General features: G+C 37.4%; 2 protein-coding genes across 5 annotated transcripts; one reads left to right on the top strand and one right to left on the bottom strand.

Moving 5' to 3' along the window:
* The first annotated feature begins 2,050 nt into the window (after positions 1 to 2,050).
* Positions 2,051 to 10,084, top strand: hcfc2 (host cell factor C2). 3 transcript variants are annotated; one of them, XM_077234932.1, is made up of 16 exons: positions 2,051 to 2,331; positions 2,664 to 2,812; positions 3,178 to 3,338; positions 3,427 to 3,635; positions 3,732 to 3,816; positions 4,213 to 4,319; positions 4,421 to 4,648; positions 4,733 to 4,939; positions 5,810 to 5,865; positions 5,954 to 6,020; positions 6,163 to 6,240; positions 6,318 to 6,349; positions 6,447 to 6,587; positions 6,668 to 6,853; positions 6,924 to 7,215; positions 8,264 to 10,084. In XM_077234932.1, exons 1-16 carry the CDS (start codon positions 2,172 to 2,174, stop codon positions 8,341 to 8,343), a joined length of 2,238 nt encoding a protein of 745 aa, XP_077091047.1. In that variant the 5' UTR covers positions 2,051 to 2,171; the 3' UTR covers positions 8,344 to 10,084. The 3 variants fall into 3 exon arrangements, with proteins under 3 accessions (XP_077091047.1, XP_077091048.1, XP_077091046.1); XM_077234933.1 differs by having other exon boundaries at positions 6,193 to 6,240; positions 8,264 to 8,610; XM_077234931.1 differs by having other exon boundaries at positions 2,066 to 2,331; positions 5,954 to 6,044; positions 8,264 to 8,610.
* Positions 10,085 to 10,329: 245 nt separating this feature from the next.
* nfyba (nuclear transcription factor Y, beta a) lies at positions 10,330 to 13,712 on the bottom strand. Of its 2 annotated transcripts, none has more exons than XM_077234934.1 (7): positions 13,646 to 13,712; positions 12,810 to 12,903; positions 12,576 to 12,709; positions 12,123 to 12,320; positions 11,783 to 11,861; positions 10,904 to 10,983; positions 10,330 to 10,805 (listed from the first exon to the last, which is right to left on the bottom strand). In XM_077234934.1, exons 2-7 carry the CDS (start codon positions 12,901 to 12,903, stop codon positions 10,773 to 10,775), a joined length of 618 nt encoding a protein of 205 aa, XP_077091049.1. In that variant the 5' UTR covers positions 13,646 to 13,712; the 3' UTR covers positions 10,330 to 10,772. The 2 variants fall into 2 exon arrangements, with proteins under 2 accessions (XP_077091049.1, XP_077091050.1); XM_077234935.1 differs by having other exon boundaries at positions 13,488 to 13,660.
* Positions 13,713 to 13,982: the final 270 nt, after the last annotated feature.

The following is a 13,982-nucleotide window of genomic DNA, read 5'->3' on the forward strand; positions in this document are numbered from 1 at the left end:
GATAGCCTATAGCCTAAACTGTTGTATATTTCTTATTTCTCATAAAACTTTAATTAAAGTAAGTAGGTCTAATCATGGATTTAGAAGCCTATCATATCATGGAACAGCTAGTTGTCTTGCACCACCATGTAAATGCCATTTAAATGTAAAACACCATTTAACCCTCGTGTTCTGTTCGATTTCTGTGTACTCCCCTTATGGACCGGGTCAAATTGACCCAGATTGGATTCAATACAATTCCTCAAAAATCACACTATGAAAAACAACAAAGATTTAGATACAAACTGTAAACTTTTAATATCAACATTTTTCAAACATTACAAAAACATTATATCTGAAAATATGATTTATGAAAATGTTTATAAACAGTTTTGCTTTGACAAAATTGGAAAATAAACAGTATACTGATTTTTTACTTTTTTTTCTCCATTTTATGCTTTGAACATCGTAAATGAACAATAAAATTTTGCTGTATAATGAAAATTTTTAATTTTCCTAAGTCAACTTTCCCTAGTTTCCTAAGACCTCACTAGTTTCAATATTCACTCACAGGGAAGTGAGAAACCAAACATAACAAAAACATACATCAAATGAATGCTTTTTATGTATTTTTTTTGGCTCTGCGAAGCTGCCTTTGAAAATCCTACATAACAGTTTTGGTTAAAAGCTAGGTATTTTAGATATCTTGAATATTGAAATTATTATTATTATATATTGTCTGACACAGATAGTAATTACATATTTTCATCTGTAATTTGCAAATAATTCTGAACACTGTGATTTTAGCTTTTTCAAGTGTGTTTGGTTAGGGTTAGAGCACTTTTAGATACACTTGCACGCTAGAACTGGAGTTGAAGTGCCTTGACATACAGAAAATAAATATTTTTTTTGTGTCTTGCTTTTGAATGGCTGTCTATGATGGGTCAAATTGACCCGCGAACATCACAAACGTAATAGTAATTTTGTTTGTATATGTCAAAACATATCAACATGCTGAAACTTTGCATGCATGTTCATCATGATAAATGAGAAAAAGTCACAAAATATCAAGAAAAAAAAACAACAACCAAAGGTTAACCAGTATTTCCAACAACTAGAAAATCAAAATGGGTCAAATTGACCCGCAACATAATACAAGGGTTAAAGGGTCTCAAATGTGCTTTTGCATGTGAACAATCACATCTGCATGTCCCAGAAAAAATCTTTCGGGATTATAGGAGCCTTAACCTTGCACATAAACACACAACGTCATCACAGTATAATTTTCCTCAGGCAAAAAAGGGTCTTTTGGTTTTATTAAAGATAAAATTGTTTTTCTGAACGAATAGCTTTCTCTAAACCTATTATGATCCATAAAGTCTAGCGTTTATGGCATGTCTGTAGAATCATTCCTCATTTGCTATGCCTCAAATCCTCATATAGCCTAACCCATAGACTTTTACTGACCTCTAGGTTTCACCTAAGATATTACAGCTTAAACACAGTTTATGAACTTTAGATAAAACATGTTGGATAAAAAAGTAAAGATTAAGGACAGTGATAGCTACCATATTAGCATTGTTCAAATTTTAAAATCAATACCCTACCTGTTGCACATTCACAATAATTATTAGATTCCAACAATTATAGGATATACAATAAAAAGAATATTAATGTTATAATGCATCATAAATACGCTATATTGTGTTTAAACATTTAAAATGTAATAATTTATTTCATGATTTTGCATGACTGCGCTATACTATAAACAAACAATATTTTGGATCTATGGAGAGATATCGTATGTTATCATAGTAGATTATTTTAAATGCATAAAGGGCGTTTTATTAATTTATTTCATAGTTTACAGTACTCATTAAAATAATAATGTTCTCATGATGTGCATCGGTCGTATTAATTTTTTATTTTGTTTTACTGTAATTTTACTGTGCCCTACCTCCCGGGGCTTATTTTTATTTGTTTTAAATGGGAGGAGCCTAAGAACAACAACCGGCTCTGATTAGTCGAGAATGCACCGCTTTTTGATCACGTGACCTACGTCAAGCCAATCACACACCAGTTTTCACGCACGGGGAAGTGCTACGAACTGTTTGGATGTAGTCAGTCTTTACTGCAATGCAATTGTGCATGTGCAAAATCAAAATTATATGAAAAAATACTGATAACCCATTATGATTAACAAGGGTCCCCTATGGAAAAGAGTGCGGTCTTACGCTGGACCGGTTCCGAGAGCGAGGCATGGGCACCGGGCCGTGGCCATACGAGAGCTGGTGGTTGTGTTTGGAGGTGGAAACGAGGGGATAGCGACCAATCTGCATGTTTATAACTCAGGTAGGGAACTAGATAAACACCAACTGCATTAATACTGCATAGTGCAGTCAATGCACTGTTAAAAACAACGAAATGCATGCATATTCCCATATAAATATTCAGACGTGACTTCAGATTGCATCTAATTCCCAGCAATGAATGCACTGGATTACTCTGTAACAAAATTTAGTTTAATATACATTAAAACAGTTAGAAAAGCCTCTAAACTTTGATTGTTTACATTCAATTTTAATGCTGATTGGTTAATGTACATTAAAATAGTTGGATATGACATGAAACTTTTTTACACGTATTGAAACGTATTAATGCAAGTTATAAACCTTATATTTTAGTGACCAAGCAGTGGTTCCTACCAGCAGTGAGAGGTGATATCCCACCTGGTTGTGCCGCTCATGGCTTCGCTTGTGAAGGCACACGGATCCTGGTGTTTGGAGGGATGGTTGAATTTGGCCAGTATACCAACAGTCTCTATGAACTGCAGGTGAGCACTTGTGTCATCATAATGTAGTCATCCCTAAATTAAAGGTGCAGTAACCGATTTCTGAGAAACGCTGTTGATATTTGAAATCTCCAAAACAAACATGCCCCTACCCAAAAAGATCACACGCCTATCTTGATAGCCCCACCCACAAATTCACAAACACGCTATGCAACACAGGCCCCTCCCCCTTCATGAGTAGACACTCCCCTTACTGCTGATTGGCTATACGTGTGTTTTGATGCTCTGTCCTGTCCCCTTTCAACAGTGTTTATCAGAAATCGCTTACTGCATCTTTACAGCATTAATAGTTTATGATGGTATGACATGGTTTTAGGAGGGGCCTTATATCAAATCTCTTCTCTCAGGCTAGTCGATGGCTGTGGAAGAAACTGAAGCCCCGCCCACCGAAGAACGCATCACCTCCATGCCCACGAATTGGCCACAGCTTCACTCTTCATGCTAATAAGTGCTACCTTTTGGGTGGAATGGCCAATGATAGCGAAGACCCAAATGGAAATATACCACGGTGGGCATATTTATATGCAAATATTCATGCCAAACTCAAAAATGCATACATTATTACATGGATGATGTATATTTGTGTCTCTATGCAGGTATTTAGATGACTTCTACGAGCTTGAGTTGCAGGCCCAATCTGGGGTTAAAGGCTGGAGCATTCCTGAAACAAAAGGTGGAGGCCCGTCAGCCAGGGAATCCCATAGTTCTGTGATGTACTGTGGCAAGGGTGGCAGTGCCCCAAAGCTCTACATATTTGGGGGCATGTGTGGGCACAGACTGAATGACTTGTGGCAGTTAGACATTGGTAAGACCTTAATCATATTCACAAAATAATGCATATGTCCTGTATCTCTTTATAAAATAGTTCATTTGGTTTAAACTGATGTCTTAATTATTTCAGAGACTATGACTTGGTCATTGCCTCCAACCAGAGGGCAACCACCACTACCCAGAAGTCTGCACACCTCCAATGTGATTGGAAACAAGTAATGTGAAAGACGTTTCTTTTTGCTTAGATTTGCTCTAGAGACCTAAAACCAGAAAGATAATTAGCATTTTCACATCAAAATTGCTTGAAAATTCGTATTTGAGATGTGACTCAGATGTGTCATTTATATTGTAGGGCAAAATGCAAAGCTCTTCTAGTAATGTTAACAAAACCGCTATTCTAAAAACCTGTTAGCCTAGATAACAGCTCTCTTGTCCCTTTCCTCTCTTAAATTCACTTTTCAACAAAGTCAAGATGTTCAGAGATGATAATGTTCAGTCAGAACAGCTATGCCAAAGTCTAGTTTTGGTAACTGAACAGCATCTATATTATCTTACCTCCCACTGTCTTTATTTGTCCTCAAGCTCTTTATCTTCTTGATTCTTCATTGTAGGTTATATGTGTTTGGAGGATGGGTTCCCGTCGGAGAGGAAGAAGAGACTCTCGCTGCTGATGGAGTCAAGTGGATCTGCACCAACTCCCTTTCCATACTTAACCTTGGTATGATCAAGAATATTACAATGATCCTGCAGCTAGATCATCTCAGAAATTGCTTCAATAATAAGCACTAGTTTCCTCTTGGTATGGTTTGCTTACTGTAGACACACTGACATGGCATAACCTGACACTGGAAGAACACCAGCAGGGATTGGCTTCAGGCGTACAGTCGGTGGAACAGGAAGAGGGCGGTGCACACTGGCCCAAAGCACGAGCTGGGCACTGCGCAGTAACCGTCGGCACTCGACTATATGTCTGGAGCGGGCGAGATGGATACAAAAAGTACAATAACTACCAAGTCTGCTGCAAAGATCTGTGGTACCTGGAAACAGGTGAGAAAAGACAGCTGGCCATCATTGTTGTAACAAAGTAGACTTTTGGATGTTTCAATGAGCATTTGTGTCATGTGTGAATAGAGAGGCCTACCACTCCTGGTGCGGTGTTTCTTGTGAAGTCCACAATCAGTATTCTGCACGTCGCCTGGCGGCCCCTGCCTGCAGCTGAGTGTTACTTGCTTCAAGTGCAGCCGGTCACGTCTCCTCATTCTGCTTCAGTTGAACCACAGTCCACAACAACAACTCCTCCACCAGACACAGGAGACAGAAAGGAGCCTATACAAAAAGGTAATACAACTTAAACATTCACAGGGTTCGTAAAAGGTGCTTGAAGTAAAATATTTTTGAAATTTAAGTCTTGGAGAACCCTTGAAAACAGCCATATTTATGAAAAGTGAATTATTGAATTACTGAAAGACAATAGGCTATATTACAAAATAGTGTTTAATTTTATTGATAAAAGGATATTTTCACATTGAGATAGAGCCATTTCACATGGCTATGAGCGTGACATTGCTCATATAAATATTCAAGTATATGATACAGCTTTTATTCTTCAAGTAAATCGTATATTCATGGGAGAAAAAATCAGTTTGAATAAAGAAAGCGATATATTTGTCATAGTATCCTTTTAATTGTTAAAGTTACCACAGCCATTGCATGTGCTGCACTTTATTTCTACCATTTTGTTATATTTTTTTATTTTATTTATCTGTTTAAATTGTTTATGAAAATTTTTTTTTTACAAAAAATATGCTGCCAAAAATATATATTTTTAAACTTACATTTTATTTATATATATATTATGCATAATATAAATATTTAAATGTGAAATTATACATAATGATGTATAAAATACAAATAAAAATGACACCCATTGCAATTAAGTAATTTTAACTAGTAATTAAAATTACAAAGTATATTTTAAGATATAATACCTAAAGAAGTATATCTGAACAATGTTATGGAGTTCTGCATATGCAACATCTTACTTAATGTGATGAAGTAGTACGTATATGTATGTAAATATGTAATTTACCACAGCTGCAAAGTGCAGGAAAAGCGTAAAAATGTACCTTAAAAAATGCTTGAATTTGACTTTGGAAAAGGTGCAAGAACATTTCGTATATTAAATTTTTTTTTTTTTCATCTGTCTAGACTTCCAGCCAAGTGCAGCTGTCAAAGTTAAAGGAGAGAGAGAATCTTCATCACAGGTCAGATTTCTGTATTTTAGTGGAATCTATATATATGATCTATATGTATATCTATACATAAATCTCAGAGGCCCCTTTCTCATTTCAGGAAAGCCTTTTGCGGCCAGAAGTAACAAGTGAGGATGGGGCAGACATTCGACCAACAGGGGACAAAGGTAGAAAAGCGAAAACTTCTTCTGGTATAATATGCATGTTTATTTCCTACTCTTGCAGTCTTACTTTTGGCCTTTCTGTGGTTTAGTACATATAGTTAAGTACATATACCTGATGATGTATTTTTAATGTGCATAATCAAAGATCAAAAAGGTGTTTCCGTGATGCCATCAGACATGAATAAGGCTGGTAAGCTGAATAGTGCACCTCAGTGTCAGAAAGGTAAGTGCACACACTCACTGTTTTGGTTAGCGGTTACTACGGTTTCCCTCGCTTACTGTTTATATTCTCATTCACAGAACGAGAAATCTCTTCAATACCATCCCAACAGGTATAGTTTTACGTTGTGTCTCTGTACTTGTTGAGCATATGATGCGTATAAAGCTCCTAAAAACACACTCACACATTTCCTCTCTCTGCCCTGACAGTCTCAGATTACAAAGGAGTCTGTGTGGTTTGATGTGGGTGTGTTTAAAACACTGTATTGTGAGGTTACACACTACTTCCTGCCCTCTGAGAATGGTGACATGGCCTCAATCCTGTCTTCCCGAAACTCATCTGACAGTGAGGTTTGTCTGAAGTACACACACCTAAGTGTAACGGTTTTGTGTCAGTGTGTTTTACGTCACCGGTGTTTTCTGTCTGACAGTGGAAGTTGCCGGGTCCTCATAGTTTCACGGGTCACGAGAAGCAGGAACTGGCCTCAGGAGTCACATACAAGTTCAGGGTGGCCGGACTGAACATCCGTGGCCTGGGCGACTTCAGTCCCGTCAGTGAGTTTAAGACCTGCCAGCCTGGATTTCCCGGGGCTCCGTCTGCTGTGAAAATCACCAAGGTACAATCATTCTTCTTAGTGATGACAAAAACATTTTAAAGTTGTTTAGATGCTTATGTCATCATTTCAGGACTCTGACTCTGTGCACATCACCTGGGAGCCTCCCACCTCTCTGTCCGGGAAGATATTGGAGTATTCAATGTACCTGGCTGTGAGGAAGAGTCGAGGGAACAGTGTGGAGCGACCCGGGGAGCTGGCCTTCATCCGAATCTACCGCGGTATCAAGACTTCATGCACAGTCAGTGAAGCCCAGCTGAGCAACGCACACATCGACTGCTCGGCACGGCCTGCCGTCGTCTTCCGAATCGCTGCCAAGAACGAACAGGGCTACGGTCCCGCCACTCAGATCCGCTGGCTGCAAGGTGTGCAAGAGCTTCTGAAGCTTACACTCATGAGGGTGTCCTCATCACATGACATGACTTGCATGATTTTTCCCCATGTTGAAGAATTTCCTATAGAATCACCAAATAGCATTTGGGTTTTAAATTTAAAACTAATTCAGTTTCGATTTCGTGGGGATTTAAAGTGCCCCTATTATGCTGTTTTAAAGGTTCCTATTTTTGTGTCTGTCTTCTACAATAGGTTTACATGCATCCAAGCTAAGAAAAAACACTTAATTTTCTCATAGTATACACTGCACATCTCCTCATTTCTCAAATCGTCTGAAACCGGGTTTTTTCCCCCGAAGATTCAGTCTCTCTAAATCCCTCCTTTCCATTGGTCAGATGGCCCAGTCTGTTGTGATTGGTCTACTCTGCTCTGATTGGTTAGATGACCCAGTCTGTTGTGATTGGTCTATCACTTACATTGTGTGTCAGAGACGAAACACCTATTACTATATCTGAATTTCAGCTCCGGAGCTTCCTAGGCACTTGTATACACAATAAATACAAACAGTAACGATGCCGTAGGTTTTTTTTTCTTTTCAAATTTGCGAATGGTTCAGCATTTAACTCAATACAACGTAAATTGTTCAAAAGTTTGGGGTCGGTAATATTTTTTAAATGTTTTGAAAGAAGTCTCTTCTGCTCGGCAAGGGTGCATTTATTTGATCAAACAGTAATATTGTGAAATATTACAAGACAAAATAACTTTTCTATTTTAATATACATTAAAAAGTAATTTATTTGTGTATTGGCAAAGCTGAATTTTCAGCATCATTTGTCACATGATCCTTCAGAAATCTTTCTAATATGCATTAATGTTGAAAACCGTTGTGGTGCTTAATATTTTTTGTGCAATTTCTTTTAGCATTCTTCGATGAATAGGTTTAAAAAAACAGTAATTATTTGATATAGTAATCTTTTATAACATTATAAATGTCTTACTGTAACATTTGATGGATTGAATGTGTCCTTGTCAAGTGCATCATACAGTACAGTCCTAACAGCTGCTTGTGTCGTCCTGCAGACACGAGTAAACTGAAATCCTCAGTGACCCAGGCAGACTCCAGTGCTCCAGCAGCAGAGCCTGACACCACCTGCAGATGAACTCTGACGAAGACTTCAGGACTGCATTTTACTCTTTATCATTACACAAGGCCATTTTAATGTAGCCCATTTAGTGACCGAAAGTGATCTCAGTCCACTGCTTTGATTGATTTTTAATGTCATGGCATTGTTTACACTTTAAGAGTTTTAGTTAAATAATACCCCTACTGGGTCATTATCACTGCTCAATGATGTACATTTTACTTTAACACTTTTTATACTGAGTTCATAAATATAGTTTTATTAAACTGTTGTAGCCACTGGTAACACTTTTTTTCTCTCTCTTGAAATACCTAATCTGTTTTTCTGAGCAAGATTTGATCACTCCTTAGTGGAAAATGAGCTACATCCCCATATATTAAGATGCGTTTTGTACCTTCTTTAAACTGCATAATTGCTAGCAGTTTGAACAGAAGCAGCTCCCCAGAGCTTTGTTTTTTTCCCCTTTTTATAAAAGCCATCCAATTCTTACTCTAAACAGAGTTTTATTGAATAACTGGAGGAAACGTTTCCCTTGCCTTATCATTATACATAAAAACAGTGCACTTTAAATGTACACAATGTAACTTCTAACCCTCTAGCAGTTAAAAAAAAAGAAGAACAATGTTTTGGTTGTGCTTCGGCTCTGCATGACTGTGGATATGGTTATCCTACTGTTCATAAAACATTCACTACTAGGCTTAAGAGAAATAACCAGTTAGGTGGAAAGGATCTCAAGCTGACTAGTTGAAGATGTTACTTCACTAGACATGTTTCTTACTTAAAAATAAATTCCAGCACAGCGCTACAACCATAATGAAATGACCCTCCACAATAGATAATCCCTAACAATGAACTCTTGTTAGAAAGATCGCTTTTGCATTTCATATTCCTCAGTTCTCGCCATACCCGATATGCCAAGCCAATGTCGATTCTTGTTTTATTATGAGCTCTGGCACACTGTCTTTTTGCCAGCAGACTCTCCTCTGTTTGCAGTTTGTTATAAACGGGTGATTCCCTGATGGTTGGGGATTTAGCTGCTCCATGTCAACCTTTCTCGCTCGTTGTGACAACCTATACTACTCGCACATCATACACACGTCAAAGTAGCCGGAGCAGCTTTTCTCCATTTACGCATACGATGAGACACACGGAGAGTGACGCAATTTCCCACGAAAACCACCCAGACGGGTCTAAAATATAAACACTCAAAATAGGCTTACCATAGTGAATCAGGGTAAGAAAAAAAAACATGCTTTAAAAGAAGACTTGAGGATGCATTGACTTTGTATAAATTTTGTTGATTTTGAACAAAACAGTTACAGTGTACCTTTAAATAGAATAATTCAGGCAATGATCACGTTTTGTTAACATCACAAAAAAACAGTGAATCCTACATTTTGCCAAAAAAGTTCAGCAATTTGGGTATACAAATATTCAGTGCATTAATGAATTATACATAGTAATGCGTCTATTTTATTTACCAAGTGCAATTAGTATAATCTGTCTTCTGGGGGCTTTTTAATATCCCATTTATACAATTGCTTATGCAGTTGTACATCATAGATTAAATTTGTATTAAATGTTCCATTAGTATTTCACTAATCTAGAAAACTAGACAAGAGTATTAATGCCACAGATTGCGCTATTTCTTCATTTACAGACATGATATTCACTTCCTATTTAGGCATTCTCAGGAACACCTATTCCGTTTTCTTGATGGCAAAATAAACATCTGAGAAAGTATTTGACCATTTTTAAACATATTTTCCATTCATTTTGAACTGACAGTTTTTTTGTTGTTTTATATTTGTTCTACAACATTTCAGCCAAATATAGCTCATATTTTGCCACATTCTCATAATAGACTTTTTGTATAGGCTAAAGTTTACTAAAAAGGGCATTGCAATAAAAATCATCTATTGACCATTTTTTTATTTTCTATAAATGTTTTTTTAAATATATATTTAATTACTTTTTTTAAAGACATGCTGAACAACATTCAAACAAAGACAGATCACATTTTTATTCAAAGAATCAGCATAACAATGTCAGTTAATGAGGTTATTTAAGATCAAATGACATCAAATTAGAATTCCCTAACTTGTGGGAATGTAAATGGTCAATATGGCCTTGTCTTCCCACTGCCCCATCCCAAACATTAAAAATTATTAAATACCAAATAGGAACTAAAAAAAGAAACCTCACAATTTGGTGTGGCCTGTACCAAGCAGACCAATCAAAACACACTGGCCTGAATATAATACTGAATTAATTACAAGACATCACTTAAGATCAAATCAGCCTCCTGGCAACAGGCACTTTTGTTCCTGCTCTGGTAACCAGGCATCTCTTGGTCTTCCAGCACTGACCTGAAAACTTTGCAAGGCAAGAGATAAGTCTGTCTGGAAACTGGAAAGGCCACTAGATATAGTCGGCCTGTTCTCCAGTCATGAGAATTGTATTTGCTGAACGCCAGGGATCTAAAGGAGTAGAAAAGAGAGACGGTTTAAATAATGAGCATGACTAAAACCTTGAGTCATATATCTGTGGGTTAATATGGGTTGGTTAACATACTAACCTGCTGGTATGACGTGGTGTATACCATCACGTTCTGTTGCTGGCCATCTGCAGTGATCAGTCCTGCAGGCAACTGACCGGCTGCAAGTTAAAAGTGAAACACTTCATATTAATTCATCATGGAAACCCTTTAAAACACCAATAGCTATAAATAAGGACAATGCGAAGGAAGGGTGTGGTATGTTTCGATGATAGGGCTGGGGTGGTATGGATTTTTTCTAACCGCGGTTGAAAAGCAAGATATTCCCGCGGTATAGCGGTAAACCGCTTTAAATACAAAGAAAAAAATACGCTTTAAATACACCACACCCACCCCCCTGACAGACTTTCGCGCACAAACCAGAAGTCGTTTATGCTAGAGAGACTTTGTTAAATATTGTCACATACATCAGAAAAAAAACGAGCACAATTTGAAATAGTCAAATTTTCATCAAGCAGTAATTTGACATGAACCAATCACTGAATAGATTTCCTTATTTAAGAATATTCTCAGATACATTCGCATTGAATTCATTTTCGGGAGAATACATTATGATGTTCACATTGGAAATGAAAGATGAATACCTTTTCCAACATGTCTTAATTACAAAAATGATATTCCATATTTATGTTTACATAATATAATGTTATTTTTCATTTAATCTATGTCGATTATATGAAAAGTGAGCACGTGATGACGGTGACGAGCTCAGACCCGCGGTTGGAGTCAGGTGACCGCAGTATTGCGGTAATGCGGTAGCCGTCGTCCCAGCCCTATTCGATGACATCAAATTTTCTGATCTAGGCACTTGCTAAAGAGTTTGGATGTCTCGTATGTCAACACTGAAGGGCAATACAGCTATATGCATAAGATAAGCTAAATGAAAAGGTTTGAACTTACTGAAGGTGTCATCTGTTAGTTCTTCACCAAGGCCTTCGCTGACTGTAACCGGAGTGATGCCTTTCTCACCCTTCATTGCCTTTGAAACATGAGCATGTTACTTGTAACTTCCAACCACAATTTGTGCTCTAAAAAAATTACATTTACGATGACACATGCAGGTATTGCTTTTGTATAAATGACATTCTGCAATATTCGATTTCATAAGACATTTTATTTCTCTCAAAGATAGGTTCTCTACAATTCTTTATATGGATGGACATTAATATTTTTAGACCATGATCTAGTTAAACTGGTGTGTGCATATATATATATATATACACGAGTGAGTGAATAATACCTCTCTGAACTTCTGCAGGTAGAGTTTAAGCGGCTCCACGTACATGTCAAAACCCAGAGTGGACATAGCAAACAGGATGTCCTCTCCATTAATGGTCTTGCGTTTCTCTTGATGGCATCTCTCGCTGGCCTCAGATGTGATGAAGCTGATGAACTCGCTTACACACTCCTGCACACACTCTTTTGCATCCTTGGCTATCTGAGATTAAAAAGAGTTGATAAAAGGCCTTTACTTGTATTTAAATTTAGAACACTCAAAAAGACAACAATTTCTAGCCGTTTCTCTTAGATACACGTCACAATAGGGAAGAAAAGATTATCGCAACTCTCGTTTCATGCTGACTTTTTTTCCATAGTCCATAATTTAAATTAAAACTCCATATTTTATAGGTTTTCCAATAACATGGGAACAGTGTAAGACGCACAATACACAAAATACAGAATGAGCAACTACCTTTCCAGTCTGTGGGATGGCATTCTTCATGATACGGGCGACATTAGCGATGGGAAGGTAAATGTCTTGCTCTCGGAAGTTGTCTTTGCTTCCGTTGCCATCCTCATGGTCGTTAAAACTTTCATCCCCATCATCTGCACGCATACAATGTGCAATAAACATGCTGCTTCTTATCTCATAATAAATGTTTTCTTAATTATCTCTAACACAGGTGAATGATGTCCATGTCCTCACCATCCTGGGTCTGTAAGACATATGTCCCCCCGGTCATATACTCTCCAGTTATTCCTAACTGAGTAGTATCTGTGGTACTGCTGTCTCCGTCCATCTGAATAAACAAATACAACAATGAGGGTGTTAAAACATGTATTACAATTAAAGCTTCATAATGAGCAAGAATACACTCATGGCCCAGGAAATGAGTCTAAACATCTAAATAACTCTCCAGAGTATGATGAAAAATGATTATTATTCAAAAATGATAATAATGAATAGCACACATAGGATTAAAGAATTATAGCATATTAAATATTTACAAATACATACGGTAATATACATTTACGAAATATACTATTATAGAATAAATACGTAATAAATGTGTGCAACGTGGCTGTGGATATGTTATTAATATAGTCAATAAATGGTTATATAATTATTTGTATGCATCTCTACCAGCCCTTTGTTTTGATAGTCAGCTAGCATGTTAGCATCACATCAGCTCAAGCTAACTAATTACACGCATTAAACAGGAAGAAATAGCTCATTTGTGAACCATTTGGATACTTTAACCAGAAACTAACGTTAAACGTTTTCTTTAATAAATAAACTTGCTGTTTATTAAATGTGGTTAAATGTAGCTTCGGGGCCTCGCGTGCACTTAGCCTCCATCTCTCCACTCAAATAATCCCTTACCCATCCTCAAACATTCATTCTTTCAACACTTCCTGCATTTAACTGTTCCTTCGGCCCGGTAAAACTTGTAAACGACTGCCGGTAACATCCCATTCTATCCGTTAAACACGAGAATTATCGCTGATGCGGATCATTTGACCAGAGCCACAAATACAAACCTGACTCGCGCTCGCGCTGCAACTTGATTGGACGGAAACGGGTCTGCGCGAGACAGTTTGTGGCCGCGCTTATGCACGCATGAGCGTGCATGCGTTGGTCACCAGGGGGCGCGCTGAGGAGATTGTGAATTAAAGCTATAGAATCCAGTGCATGTGGCTGCATTTAACTACATATCTTGTGCAAATGCTTTCTAATGACCTTAATACTAAAAAAAAAATTCTTCTTCATTTGGTTTGATGATAAGATGCATGCTCACTGTCACCTGTGTACTTCGGATAATTATAATTTAATTTTATGTAGGCCTAGGAGTAAATCATAGGCTATACATTCTTCCCT

Source organism: Siphateles boraxobius, unplaced genomic scaffold (assembly GCF_051911475.1).
Source record: "Siphateles boraxobius isolate OS27281-9 unplaced genomic scaffold, OSU_SipBor_1 19, whole genome shotgun sequence".
In the NCBI taxonomy this organism is placed as follows: domain Eukaryota; kingdom Metazoa; phylum Chordata; class Actinopteri; order Cypriniformes; family Leuciscidae; genus Siphateles; species Siphateles boraxobius.

What these genes read in the sequence shown, in the direction of transcription:
- hcfc2 (XM_077234931.1), top strand. Translation starts at nt 2,172, where the DNA reads ATGATTAACAAGGGTCCCCTATGGAAAAGAGTGCGGTCTTACGCTGGA. An exon ending in CCAAATGGAAATATACCACG is followed by an intron (nt 3,339 to 3,426) that starts GTGGGCATATTT and finishes GTCTCTATGCAG; the next exon opens with GTATTTAGATGACTTCTACG. An exon ending in TGCACCTCAGTGTCAGAAAG is followed by an intron (nt 6,241 to 6,317) that starts GTAAGTGCACAC and finishes TCTCATTCACAG; the next exon opens with AACGAGAAATCTCTTCAATA.
- nfyba (XM_077234934.1), bottom strand. Translation starts at nt 12,903, where the DNA reads ATGGACGGAGACAGCAGTACCACAGATACTACTCAGTTAGGAATAACT. An exon ending in ACTAACAGATGACACCTTCA is followed by an intron (nt 10,984 to 11,782) that starts GTAAGTTCAAAC and finishes TTTAACTTGCAG; the next exon opens with CCGGTCAGTTGCCTGCAGGA. An exon ending in ACACCACGTCATACCAGCAG is followed by an intron (nt 10,806 to 10,903) that starts GTTAGTATGTTA and finishes CTACTCCTTTAG; the next exon opens with ATCCCTGGCGTTCAGCAAAT.